The 14,020-nt window shown below is 50.7% G+C and overlaps 1 protein-coding gene across 11 annotated transcripts in view; it reads right to left on the bottom strand.

Moving 5' to 3' along the window:
• Window positions 1–14,020, bottom strand: part of ANK1 (ankyrin 1) — a 181,314-nt gene that overhangs the window by 24,880 nt on the left and 142,414 nt on the right. For 8 of the 11 annotated variants that reach the window (XR_014170939.1, XM_081921261.1, XM_081921262.1 and 5 more), the window contains 10 exons: window positions 13,091–13,302; window positions 10,383–10,587; window positions 9,188–9,244; window positions 6,866–6,962; window positions 6,309–6,537; window positions 5,472–5,597; window positions 3,908–4,027; window positions 2,657–2,741; window positions 2,023–2,103; window positions 630–761 (listed from right to left, as the gene is read on the bottom strand). Coding sequence is in view for 10 of the 11 variants with exons in the window: in XM_081921261.1 (XP_081777387.1) it covers window positions 630–761; window positions 2,023–2,103; window positions 2,657–2,741; window positions 3,908–4,027; window positions 5,472–5,597; window positions 6,309–6,537; window positions 6,866–6,962; window positions 9,188–9,244; window positions 10,383–10,587; window positions 13,091–13,302 (1,344 nt within the window). In the remaining variant the exon portion in view is untranslated. The remainder of the gene's footprint in view (window positions 1–629; window positions 762–2,022; window positions 2,104–2,656; window positions 2,742–3,907; window positions 4,028–5,471; window positions 5,598–6,308; window positions 6,538–6,865; window positions 6,963–9,187; window positions 9,245–10,382; window positions 10,588–13,090; window positions 13,303–14,020) is intronic. The other 3 variants (XM_081921265.1, XM_081921264.1, XM_081921260.1) reach the window with 2 other exon arrangements.

Consider the following 14,020-nt stretch of genomic DNA (forward strand, 5'->3'; position numbering starts at 1 on the left):
TGGTTCCCTTCCTTATATTGCATTCCTCCATGATGTTGCTATTTATAATGAGTTTCGCTTTTTGTTCTGAATAGCTCGCCTGTATTCCTCTGCAGAAAGTGTCACCAAATCCCACGAGGTTTATTTGTGTTTTCATGAAACTCCACAAAACAGGCTTCACTTGTCCAAATAACAGTTGGATCCGGTGGAATGAATTTGCGCCTTGAAAAGCATGTAGAGCTGGAAGAGGATGTAGGAAAGACTGTCCTTCTTTTGACTTCCTTTCAACTCTAGGTACTTTTCAAGGAAGAAAAAGTAACCCTCCTCACAACCAGGGAGGAAATGAATGCTGGCAGAAGATCCCCAAGAATGTACCTTTAGGGAGACTAGCCATGCACAAATGAGGAGCATTGCCCCCCTCACTGCCGGCCCAGACCAGGAAAGAGCAGGCCTGAGGGGGGCATGGCCAGCTGCTCCAATGTGCGATGCATTCAATGTTTTGATGGGTGAGGGCGAAGGAATGCCATGTATCGAATGTGGTCATGTGCAAAGGAAAGTCCCCCGGGGGAACCTCAGTTCTGGTGGTGTGTGGCCTCCCTCTTCAGGACAGCAACAGCCCATGCGCCCCCAGCCCCCTTGCTAATACGCACTGTTGGCACTCTGGCCGCCACGGCTGGTCCACAGGTTCAGCAGGGCCAGGCTCTGCTCCAGAAGGGAGTTGGGATTCTCCACACGGATCCTATTGATGTCATCCACACCAAACTGCAGCTCCCGGGCCAGTTCTGGAGGGAGTGGGGGGTGGCGGGGCCAGGAAAGAGACACAAAGCACAGCAGCCATCAGACATGGGGGGGAGCAGGAAGGCCCTGCGACCGGCCTTCTGTGCCGGGGGCAGTGAACCTTTTGCAGCCCGAGGGCCAGCATGCAGAGCAACCTTCCAAGGGCCACATGCCAGGGTGGCGGGAGAGCAATGGAAGTGACTCTTCTGCTGCACAGGGGGCTGGTTTCTGCACACAGGCGGTGCTCCTCTCTGCCTTGTCTCCAGGCAAGCAAGAGGCGTTGTCAGAATCCAGGGAGACATCCCAGCCAGCCAAAAACTCTGTGCATGCAAAACAAGGGCTAGTGAGGGGTGTGGCCCAAGGGCAGCACCAAGAGTCAGACAGGAAGGCCTGAAGTTCCTCACCCCTCCCTGCTATTGGGTATGCCACACTTGATGCAGTTTAGCTATATATTTAGAAAAATATCAAAATGCTGCCCAGAGTGGTTGGGGCAACCCAGTCAGATGGGTGAGGTACAAGTAATAAATAATAATAATAATAATAATAATAATAATAATAATAATAATAATAATTGGTTTACAAGAACTATGTGTGAAATCACACAAGAAAAACCATACATAACTGTTGTAATCAGATATGGAAGGATGTGCTCCTGATTGCTGAGGGCTAATGGAGCAGAAACAGTTCCAGCCTGCATTTCCAAGTTGGCACAGGAGGCACCAGCTGAATCTCCCCAGGCAGAGCCTTCCCTACAACTGGGCCCATGACAGTGAAGGCTCAGGCTCAGTGCTTGCTGTTGCCAAATGAGCCTGGCCAACTTGGGGAACGACCAGCAGGCTCCTGCAGAAGATCCCAGTGACCGAGCTGGGAGACAAGGGTTCTGGAGACTTTTTTGCCAGGTGGGTGTTCACAAAAAACAAAAACAAAAAACCACAGGGAGTGTGTGGGATAATAGCAGGAAAGATTCCCACCCAGCAAGCCCAGAGTGCTGGGAACTCAGAGCATCTGAGGTCAGTTGTAGGAACAGATGGGAATATTTGTGGCATGGAAAATGGCAGGATGTTAGCAGGAAGTTACGCAACAAGTGCCAGTTGGAAACGAGGCCGTATGTCTGCCCCAAAACACTTGCAGGCACAAACAGTATTGGCAGCAGCATTGTGTAGAAGCGCCTTTATGCCTCCAGAAGAACAAATCATGAAAGTACAATGAAAGGGACGCCTGGAAGGGCCTTTCACCCTTTTTTGCAAGGACACCAGTGTCACTCACCAGCCCAACTGAGGCCCAAATGCTCTGCAATAACAGCCATCTTCATGTCTGTTCTGTCCTTCTCTGTGCTGCTTACTGAGCCTGGGGGGGGGGAGGGAGGGGGAAGCAGAGTAAGTTTTGGGCAAAGACAGGGCACAAAACTCACAGTCACTGCTGGGGTCTCTGACATTGTGCAGGTTGTTAACAAGGTCAAGAGGCTGATTGGTCCCTTACTCAACTTTGCCCTGGTCTCAGTCACAAATCCTGTTCAGTTTCTCTACTACTACTACTACTACTATTATTAAAATTTCTAAAGCTGTTACCATCAAGTAGTCTGGCACCCAACCCACCTGGGATGCTAGCTTTCCACAAAGGAACATATAAACTCCCTGCCTGCAGAAAGCTCCTATCATCATCATCATCACCATCATCAGTTGCTTTTCAGTTGTACTGAAAGCTTCTCAAATTAAAACCAGTTAAGAACATCCAATAAAAATCTAGAAACACAGCTGAAGCAATAAAAGGGTGCACAGATCCCACCTCACTAAGAGACACCAGAATGTCTCCCTTCAGACTAATGGCAAAAGGCCGTCTTGAATCCCTGACCTATGAACTGCCCTGCCAAGCCCCCTCTTCTGGCCCCAAGGACTCTTACCCAGGGTGCTCTCGCTGGGGAGGCTGTATCTCTCACGCAAGGCTAGCGGAGTCAGCGTTCTCCTTCGCTCCTCACTGCCGGAACTCTGGGGGCATCAAGGAAAGGCATAACCTCCAACATTTGCCCGATAAAAATAGGGACAGCCCATTCCATAATGATAATTTTACTATTTATACCCCACACATCTGACTGGGATAACCCAGCCAGCATCTCAGCAGCTTCCAACATATATAAAAACATAATCAAACATGTATCACCAAAAAACCCTTCCCTATACAGGGCTGCCTTCAGACGGCTCGGGGGTCAGATAACTCCATACCCTCCAACATTTCTCCAATGAAAATAGGGACATCTTAAGGAAAAGTGGGACATTCCGGGATCAAATCAGAAGGCTTCTCTAAATCAGGAATGTCCCTGGAAAATAGGGACACTTGGAGGGTCGGGAAAGGCTGGTGATTTTCCTGCCTCCAGGAGCCCCCGAGAGAGGGAGGAGCAGAGACACATGGCAGATTGGAGGAAGCCCTGCCTTATTGCACTGAAATCTTGCAGTTTTGTTTGACCTTGTGTCAGTATTAAACTGAATGTTGTCTTTTCTGAGACCGTAACAAACCAATTGTTCTTATACGAAAATTGCATGGATAGATTGTCTAATTCCTTACCGTACTGTGGTACCTCGGGTTACATACGCTTCAGGTTACAGACTCCGCTAACCAAGAAATAGTACCTCGAGTTAAGAACTTTGCTTCAGGATGAGAACAGAAATCGTGCGGCAGCAGCGGGAGGCCCCATTAGCTAAAGTGGTGCTTCAGGTTAAGAACAGTTTCAGGTTAAGAACAGACCTCCAGAACGAATTAAGTACGTAACCAGAGGTACCACCGTACTGTGCTAGGGCCCATCCAGCTGCAATTAGTGAAACTGTTAACAGTTCTTTAGACAATGTGTTATATGACTTTCCCCAACCCTTTTCTATCTGGTGATGTATTTATGCATACATATATTTTATGTAAGCTGCTTAGAGACCCTCTGGGTGACAGGTGGCTAATAAGTTTAATCAGTACTATTTTTCTAGAAAAAGAGTGGCTGGAACTTACCAAAACGCCTCCCTTGTTCTCTTACAATGGTGATGGTGCCCACCTGACGGCCACCAGAGCTCACCTGAGAGATGCCGGAACTGAGTTCCAGCAAGTTCCTCCTGGGGAAAAAGCCCTGTGTTTAACGACTAAATAAATAACATGCTCAGGCGGGACTCACCTTGGAACAGGGCGGCATTGTGATGTTCAGGTGGCAGAGGACATGCTGGAGCTCCTCGTACTTCATGGCTTTGCGGAGGAAGGACAAGGAGCCGCTGGCTTCCCGGCTGCTGTCTCGCACCTGCTCCCAATATTATTATTATTATTAATTACTACTACTACGCAGCTTTTCTTCCTGACAAGGACTCAGTTAAGCTTATAAATAAAACAGAAACAACTAAAAACATTTTTTGAAACCCAATAATTTAAAAACAATTATACATTTATTGAACTAAAACAATATCTGTGTGTGAGAGAGAGAAAGAGAGAAAGAAAGAGAGAGATTAAAAACATGCAGCAAATTACAATAAAAACAGCACAGTACCAGCCCTTTCACTAAATGCAGTCAGTTCCCAAAAGCCTCCTGGAATGAGAATTATTATCATGATAACAATCATTTGTTTATACCGCCTTGTTCTCAGAAAAGGAACTCCAGGACAGCAGGGAGGGAGCCTGTCTAACTTCTCCCGGGAGGGAGTTCCAATCTGTGAGCAGCCACCAAGAAGGCCCTCTCCCACGTCCATACAAGTGGGCTTGTGAGGGTGGCAGGACCGAGAAAAGGGGGGAATGTGGTTTTTCAGAGAGCTTGGACCTAAGCCTCACAGGGCTTTATGGGCCATCATCAGCTCTTTTGAGTCGTGCCTGGAAACGGACCAGTAGGCAGTGGGGCCGTTGTAGGAATGGGACTGAAGGCTCCCTATAACTCCAGGAAGTGAGGAGAACAATGGACGGGAGTGATCTATTCCTCAGAGTCAGGATCAGTGCTGATGGGCTTTCTCAACAAGTGTTTGGAAACTGTGCTCCACAAGTTTTCTCCAAGCTTGCGATGTCTTTTTTGGCCCCCTCCACACCTTGCTCCCTTCACTGAGCTACAATTTCCAGAGTTCCTTAAGGAGCTGAACAGATGGGGAGACCAACACCAACTGGACGCAGGTTCCTCACGTATCTCCTGGCCTATGCATCTGCAGGTGAGCTCAAGAGAAAGACTAGGTGGGGCGCTGGTCCTGAGCCAAAGCGATGTGGGACTTGTGATGTATTGGAGCCACGTCCTCTCTGAGGGGGAGATGGCACCTGCTCCCCACTGCAGGGACAGGACGGACCGCCGGCTTGTGCTTCCACGCTGGTGATGGGAGGGTATTGTCCACTGCGCAGCGGGGGTGCTGCCCTCCAGCTCCTGCCACCTGAAGCAGCTGCTCCACTTCATCCAACAACAGGCCTGGGCCCTGTATCTGGGCACCACAAGCTTTTAAAGTGTGGGTTTTTGGGAGGGGTTATTGGGTTGTTGTTGTTTTTATTTTGTGTATTTTGTGGTTTTATATTCTGATTTTATTCTGTGAACTGCCCTGAGAGCTGTGTATATAGGGTAGTATATAAATTCAAACAAGCAAAGAAGCTGGGAAAACATGATTGCCAACCAGATCATGATGAATTTCAGTGGCATCACAAGTGAGAGCAGCAGCAGGCTGGTCAATCAGAGCCCAGCGCTTTCACTCCCAAAGCATCCTGCTGACCCCCTTGCCTCTCACCTTGACAGGGATGATCAGGCGGTTCTCCCGGAATGACTGGAACAGGAAGCTGCGCTGCTGGGTGGCCTTCTTGATGGGCACCAGGTTCCCAGAAAGCTCTGTGTGCAGGGGCATCCCCTCCACCACCTGCAGAAACAGGCAGTAAGGTCTCCAAGCCTTTGAAAGGGTTATGCTCCACCTCCAGAAATGGCAGCTCATCATGAAACGCTGTCATGGCACAGGTTTAAGGCCATCCTAGAAGCTATGTTGGGCAGGTACTTTGCTCTGGCATGCTTGTTTTTTAAATCAATCAATCAATCAATCAATCAATCAATCAGGAGGCATTTGAGCTAAACTCCCCCTCCCCAGCAAACAATTTTAGAGGGTCTTAGAGTGCCACTATATAATTTTTCTGCCTGTTGTAGCAATTGTAAAGAAGAAGAGTTTGGATTTGATATCCCGCTTTATCACTACCCGGAGGAGTCTCAAAGCAGCTAACATTCTCCTTTCCCTTCCTCCCCCACAACAAACACTCTGTGGGGTGAGTGGGGCTGAGAGACTTCAGAGAAGTGTGACTAGACCATGGTCACCCAGCAGCTGCATGTGGAGGAGCAGAGACGCGAACCCGGTTCACCAGATTACGAGTCTACCACTCTTAATTGCATTTTTGCAGACACACTACAAACCATTTGAATGAAGGTCACAAATCACTGTCTGGAAACCACTGCAATGTATAATTCTAATGCTACTAACAATAGGCAAGAGCTATGACAGCACTTAAAAAGCTCCTTCTAGACGGCGGCCTGTCCCTCAGCCAAGAGCTTCAGCAGGGCAGGGCCCCAGGTACCGGGGAGCTACCTCAATGTCCCGGCTGCGTGCCACTTCAGTGAAGTTTTCATGCTGCTCAAGCGTCTTGTCCACTTTGTCGTCGGTCATGCAGTAGCAGCGCAGGCGGCCCTCGCGGCCCTCGTTCATTTTGGCAAACACCACGAACTTGGCCATGTAGGGCACAGCTGCCAGCTCTTTGTAAAGCAGCATAGCAAAATGGATGGCTTCGGCTGTGCACGGGCAGTCTGCCAGCCAGAACCTGGGCAGGAAGAGGAAAGGGGCACATGGAAGAAGCCACAGGCTCACCACCCAGCCGTAACCAGAAATTTAGGAAACTGAGCTATTTCCCAGACTTTCAACAACAACAACAATTTATTTATACCCCACCCATCCGGCTGGGTTTCCCCAGTCGCTCTGGACAGCTCCCAACAGAATATTAAAAGCACGCTAAAATGTCAAACATTAAAAACTTCCCTAAACAGGTCTGCCTCTGGTTAACCTTTTTCTATGTTCCAAAGCTATGCCAGTTTAATTGTCACTTTGAGGTGCAATGCACGCAACTCCCCCAAATGGCCCCTCAGGCTCACCTGGCAGAAACATTGGTGGTGAAGTTTGCACACTCGTTGGCATAGACAAGCTTTGTGGTCCCTGTGATGTCCTCCCATTGTGCTGGGGCTGTTCCTCCTGAGACAAGAGAGTGGGGAGAAAGCACATAGGCGTGCACAGGAGGTTTTTGGAGCAGGCAGACTGACCTGGAAGGGCCCTCGCAGCCTTCAGTCCAAAATGCACTTTCCCAGATTTGAGCCGGGAAGGCTGGTCCATTAGGTCCAACCTCACGCTGCTCTCCAACCAGCCCAATGTGTTGCCGGTTGCCAGGCTCCTCTAGCATTGCCTTTGCGGAACTCCGAGGAAGAGGATGGGAAACAAACTAGAGGAAGTTGGGTTTGCCTGGCACTGGCCTGGCTACCTTCCACTTCAGCAGTCCCAGCGGGCCCAAGCCAGCCCTGGACTTGAGCTCTGGGGGCCGGGAGGCTTTAAGCAGAAGCCTGGCTGCACTGATTGGTGGCCCCTAGCCCCAAGAACCTCCTCAGGTGCACAGCACAGTTTTGTATTTGAGTACATTAATTAAAAAGGGGAAAAAACCTAGGTAACAGATGAATTTTTCAACACTTGAATGTTCACACAGCACTTAAAATGGAAAAGGCAGAAACCACCGGGGAAGGGGGAGAACTGAGCCAGTGTTTCATTCCGCTGGCATGCTCAGTTTCCACTTCAGCTGCAAAGTCCTGAAGAAAAGGGGCCTGCTCTGCAGTTGGAGAATATTCTGTGAGCTCTGTGTTGATATTTATTTCTAATGTTTACGGAATATATTTATATGCCACCTCTCCAGCCAGTATGGTGTTTAATGGTTAGAATGTCAGCCTAGGACCTGGTAGACCAGGGCTCAAATTCCCACTTGGACATGAAGCTCCCTGGGTGACCTTGGGCCAGTCACTGCCTCTCAGCCAACCTCCCTCACTGGGTTGGTGTAGGGATTAACGGGGTGGGGTGGGGTGGGGAGAACCACATATGCCACCTTGAGCTCCTTGGAGAAAAAGGGAGGATATAAATGTAACAACAACAACGTTTTATTCCAGTCCACCCAGCGATGCAGGCAGTCACACTGGTTCTTCTTCCAGCACATCCTGGTTCCTTCCTCCCCGTGAGGTTACGCAAGTCACAGGGATGGAGAGATGCACCCAAGCGGCACCCCCCCCCCTCCATTGCTCACTACCGTGCATAATTTCTTGCCAAACCACCAAGCAACCTTCCTCGCTGCTGCTCTGCTGCTCACCTGAGATCACAGGCATACAGGAAGCTGCCTTGCACTGAGTCCGGCTGTTGGTCCCACCAGCTCAGAACTGCCTACGCTGAGTGGCAAGAGCCTTCCCAGCTCTCCCTGGAGATGCCAAGGATGGAACGTGGGACTATGTGCATGCAAAGCAGATGCTCTGTCACTGAGTTACTGAGGATGAAAATAAAGACAACCACCAGGGAAAGACTGGCCTGATCTCAAGCACCAGTCAGAGAAGCAGCAGCTGCAGGAAGCTTTGCTGTATTTGTTTGTTTCCACAAAGGAGGTCATGGTGTCGTCCTCCCCAGCCCACCCCTCCCCACCTGACCTCACAACAACCCTGTGAAGGCTAACCGACACCCGGGGCAGGGCATGCGTTGTGCTGCGACATACGATGCATGCATTGCATTGCTGCGTAGGGCACATGTGCGGTGTCACTGCGTACAACGCATGTGTGAGACACTGCCCATGAATTGTATGTAGTGGTTTGCTGCTGGCACCGCCCAAGCGCCGTACAGATGGTGGCGGGATCCTCCGCTTGCGGCTGTAGTGGCACCGGAGGGATCCCACCACCATTCATAAAGTGCTCAAGCGGCGCTGGCGGAAAACTGCTATGTACAGTGCATGTGCGGCGTCACTACGTACAGCGCAAGTGCGCGACACCGTGCATGCGTTGTACGTAACGGTTTGCTGCCGGCGCCACTCAAACACCGTACGGACAGTGGCAGGATTCTCTGTTCGCAGCTGTGCCCACGGGGTGCCTTGTCACCCCCCCCAACATGGCACCGCCCCCTGCGACACCACGGGCGTGAAGTAGCTGAGGCTGAGGGTGTGACTGGTCCCATGGCATCCAGCAAGCTTCACAGCTGAGTGGCCATTTGAAACCTGGGCTCCCAGGTGCTAGTCCAACACTCTAACCATTACTCCACCAGAAAGAGCACTCTGTTCCAATTGCCAGCTGCTCTGGGATGGCCGAAGGGAATCTTGCTTTGACCCCCTCCGTCAGCCGCAGAACTGAAGGCTGTTGGGTCATCCTGGCATGTGTGAGTTCAGGGTTCTTTGCGTTAGGTATTACCTGTTACTTGTAAGTCGCCTTGAGAATCAATTGATTGCAAGGTAGGGTATGAATCTGCTAAATAAACAAAACAAACACAGGATCCTTTTATAGTTTATGTAGAAGCTTGTTCTTAAACCCAGCAAATCTTAGCACTGTCATTGTGACTTCACTTTATTTCAGACTTAAGATCTTGTCTGGGCTGATCCAAAATTGATGGCGTGGAGATTTGGTGTTGGAAGAATTATGATTAGGAATCTTTTGGCTCAGTTATTTTAAAAAGTTTGCTTCGATTCTGGGGTGTGCAAATTTTTGCTGTTAACTTTGCATTGTTAATAGTAAACTGCTTTATGCATGGAAATGATAAAATACATAATTACAAAAAAAATGGATAGGGGGATATTTTTCCAAGTACAAAACAAGAATAAATACCTTGCTGGGAAAATGCATTGCATCTCCAGCACAGAAGACATCCACCTGGGCAGCCACCTGTGGGGGATTCCCTAGCTCAGCCTTTGCCGACCTGGTGCCCTCCAGATGTTTTTGGGCTCTGCTTTCCATTAGCCTCAGGCAGCCCAGCCACACAAGGCTAGGGCCGATGACAGCTATCATCCAAAAACATCTGTGATGAAAGGACAAGACTCCCCAGAGGCAGAGGGCATAGCTGAGCCCCTGAACCATTAAAAAGAGCCAACCAGCAGACCAAAACTGATGAAGGGCCCCTGAAAGAGCAGCCCACCCACGAAAGAGACAACACTAAAATATTTGCAGGGAGAGCACGAGTGCCAGTGGGGTAGATGAGCTTCCTTGAAACCGCTGCCTGGCTTACCTTTTCCCGCTGCCTCTTCTTTTCCATTCTTTGTGGTACCTGGCTCTCCCCCCAACCACCCTTCCCTCTCCAGCATGATGTCCTCCTAAAGCGAGCGCAGAAAGCATTTCCCCTCACTCTACTGCTGCGGCCATCAAGGAGCATCTTTCTGAAAGCAGAGTGAGCGCAAATCTTCTTGCCCTCACCCTAGGGGTGAAATCACAGGCAGTTGCTGCCAACGGTGGAACATTTGCTCCCTTCCATTGCCTCTCCCACCAAATCCCTGAAATCTCTCTGCCATCCGCCTCAAGCTGCAACTTGGAACCTACAAAGTGAGCAACAAAATGAAGAGCAGGAGGGAGGCTTGTGCTGCAGCCCCAAAAGACGCCACCAGTTATCTCTACTCACCTATGACACTGCAGAGGAGCCGCAGGCTGGTTGTATCGCCCTCCCCACTGTCCCGGGGGTTCTCCCTCCATGAAGGGGGCAGGGGGATGCGCAGCCCAATGGGGCGGTGGAATTTCCTGCGGCGTGGCTCCACTGTCACTATGGGGCTGAATGTTGCCTGGTTCCCCAGAAGTTTTGTCACCAGCTCATCTGGCACCGGCTGCGCCTGCAGGGAGTGTGGGATGTAACATCAGCAGTCAAGTACAACATTTCCTGTTTGACCAGAGTGGACACGCAGGGGAATGTTGCTCCAGCCAGGAGGACTTCCTGTCACGCCTTGTCTGGAGCGTCCTCCCCCTGTGTGTGACCAGGTAGATGGGCGTGACCCTGGCAGACCCTACAAAGGGGCAGGTCACGCAGCCATTTTCCTCTTCCTCTTGATGCTCTTCCTCTCGACTCTTCTTGATACCATTTTTGCTGTGTGTGGCTCTCAGCCAGCAGCACATGGGCTCATTCCACAAAAGAGGGTGAACCCACACATTTCTCTGTATCTGTAACTAAAGCCTGCCTTCAGGATCACACTGTGTACTGTGTGAGTAAACCTTATCATTAGTTTCTTAAAGAAGACTATTGTGTCATTATTGTTTTTAAGAGGGAACAAAAGGGGATTTACCAGGAACAAATCCAGTCTGGACAAGCCAGACTGGATTGCTTAACTCAAGTGATTCTCACAATTCACGGTCCCACAGACGCCGCAGTGGTCCAGTGTGTGTGTGTGTGTGTGTGCGCGCGCACGCACGCGCAAATGCTATTTCTGGTGCTCCTTCCAGCGCGGAGGAGGCGTGCACAGCTTCCCATTGGCTGCAGGAGCTTCCTGCAACCAATGGGAAGCTGGCCAGTGTCCCGGAAGGCAGTCTGCCACGAGCAGGTGGCGGGGGTCCATGGGCCGGTTAAACGACCCCCATGGCCGCTTGTGGCCCATGGGCCTTAGGTTGCTGACCCCTGTATTAATCAATATATCCTCTCCTACTGTCCTCAACATTCTCACAGGGAGACATGCCAAAAGAGCCGTGCTCCTGGAGGGGGCCCCTCCTTGCTGCCAGGATGCCAGCCATGTGCTCTGCTGTGGCCTCTTTCAAAGGCAACTCCAGAGCCAGGCCCCTGAATAACCCGAATGTCCACCAGAGATCTGCAAAAGTGGGAGATCCAGTAAGCAGCCCAGCATTTGTCACTCTGAGGACCAGACTGGACAATGCATTTAGTGTGTGCTTGCACTGAATGGATCTGGTTTTTGTTACTCTGTTAGCGGCTGAGCCCCATGCAGCCACCCAGTCAGGACTTGGTTGCATATGGCAACCAAGTTCCGCCTCCAGCCATGGCAAATCCCACTCAGCCCCTCCTCCAGTTTCTGATATTTTAAGTGTTTTTACAAAACTATTTTCATTACCTTAAGGTCAAGAAACTTGTTTTGCTAAATATACAAGTAACTTGCTGAGGATGCTGAATGATGCTGAAGCACAACTCCAGTTTTCGCCATCCAGCCCTGGCTGCTATTCCTGAAACCCAGCGCTCAGTTAGATCCCTTGCCTAGATCTTTCCATTATTCCCTGCCAAAATACAGGCAACCCCCGTTTTGTGTGCGTTCTAGGGACATGCCACTGTGCACGTATGGGGCATTTTTGGAGCCTGAAGAGGGTGTAACAGGGTGGGGCAGGCTTATGCGTGCTCCATCAACATGCACACTGACCTGGAATGCAACCCCTGCACAAATCGGGGCTTGTCTGTATTCCATATTTTTTGATTGCCTATATTATGTTGCGCTGTGGGTTAAAGCCTCAGCGCCTAGGGCTTGCCGATCGAAAGGTCGGCGGTTCGAATCCCTGCGGCGGGGTGCGCTCCTGCTGCTCGGTCCCAGCGCCTGCCAACCTAGCAGTTCGAAAGCACCTCCGGGTGCAAGTAGATAAATAGGGACCGCTTACCAGCGGGAAGGTAAACGACGTTTCCGTGTGCGGCTCTGGCTCGCCAGAGCGGCGATGTCACGCTGGCCACGTGACCCGGAAGTGTCTCCGGACAGCGCTGGCCCCTGGCCTCTTAAGTGAGATGGGCGCACAACCCCAGAGTCTGTCAAGACTGGCCCGTACGGGCAGGGGTACCTTTACCTTTACCTATTATGTTGCCTATATTATGTGGGACGCGGGTGGCGCTGTGGGTAAAACCTCAGCGCCTAGGACTTGCCGATCGTCAGGTCAGCGGTTTGAATCCCCGCGGCAGGGTGTGCTCCTGTTGCTCGGTCCCAGCGCCTGCCAACCTAGCAGTTCGAAAGCACCTCTGGGTGCAAGTAGATAAATAGGGACCGCTTACTAGCGAGAAGGTAAACGGCATTTCCATGTGCTGTGCTGGCTCGCCAGATGCAGGTTGTCACGCTGGCCACGTGACCCGGAAGTGTCTGCGGACAGCGCTGCCCCCCGGCCTCTTAAGTGAGATGGGCGCACAACCCTAGAGTCAGACACGACTGGCCCGTACGGGGAGGGGAACCTTTACCTTATGTGCACATTTAATTTGCATTGGTTATTTTGGCTGTGTTTGCTTATTATGAAGCCCACCAAGCCTGCTCCCCAAATTCAGAACTACACCCACAAACTCCCATGTCCACACCATTCCTGCTTCAAGTCTCCCTGGACTGCTCTGCTCTAGAGATAGATGCAAGAGACAGGAGGTTGTCCTTGTACCTGCAGAGCTAGCTTGACCTTCTTGGTGACTGCTGTTTCTGGGAATGTGGCCTGGACCAGAGGCACCAACGTGCTCTGCAGACAGCCACCCTCTGGGCCAATCAGGTCACAGTCCTGGGACACGCGAGACATGACCACAAAGTAAAGAGGGAAATCCGTGGTGATGATGCGGCAAATCCTCTTCTTCTCCAGCTCCTCGAGGCTCTCCAGCTCTGTAAGAGTTGGCAGTGGCATAGTAAGATCACACAGCAAGGATTTCCTGAACTGCATATTGCTGATAGTGTGCCACAAGCAATAAATCAATAGAAGAACTAGATTGACCAGTCATGAAAGGCTCAGAACCCTGACCCACAGACCAACAGTTTGACTTAGCATTCACACTCCTTACAACTTCAAATCATTGCAATCAGAATAATTTTTTTAATTTACATTTTCCTTTTGAGTAGAACCACCAGCAGACAGATGAAACTGTACTGGAGGTGAGGGGGATTAATGGCAGCTTAAGAGAGACAGGAACAGCAGCGAAAAATGTCACACCAAAAAATCAGGGAGCATAAAACAGGCACCAGCAACTTGCTAGGCCAAATGTCTGTCAGAACCATCGGAAGGGGACAAAGCAATTTCCCAAGGTAGGGAGTTGGACTTCTTAGGGGTGGCCCCCAAAGGCCTCCTCCCTCATCCCAGAGAAGAGCCTCCCAGCAACCTGCAATGCACAAGCAGGTAACTTGTGGGCAAAGGAAGCCTTTTAGGTAGCCTGGTCCTATGTGGTTAGCAGTGGCATAGGAAAAGGGGGTGTGGTGGGTGCAGGCTGCCTCGGGTGTCCTCACTGAGGAGGGTGACAAAATGGCAAACATGCGTTTTTGAAAAAATACACCCACTGGCCTACACCACTTCCTACGCCACTGCAGGAGCCCTCTCCCCTCGAGTGAT

This window comes from Podarcis melisellensis (genome assembly GCF_964234715.1).
Source record: "Podarcis melisellensis genome assembly, chromosome: 8".
In the NCBI taxonomy this organism is placed as follows: Eukaryota; Metazoa; Chordata; class Lepidosauria; order Squamata; family Lacertidae; genus Podarcis; species Podarcis melisellensis.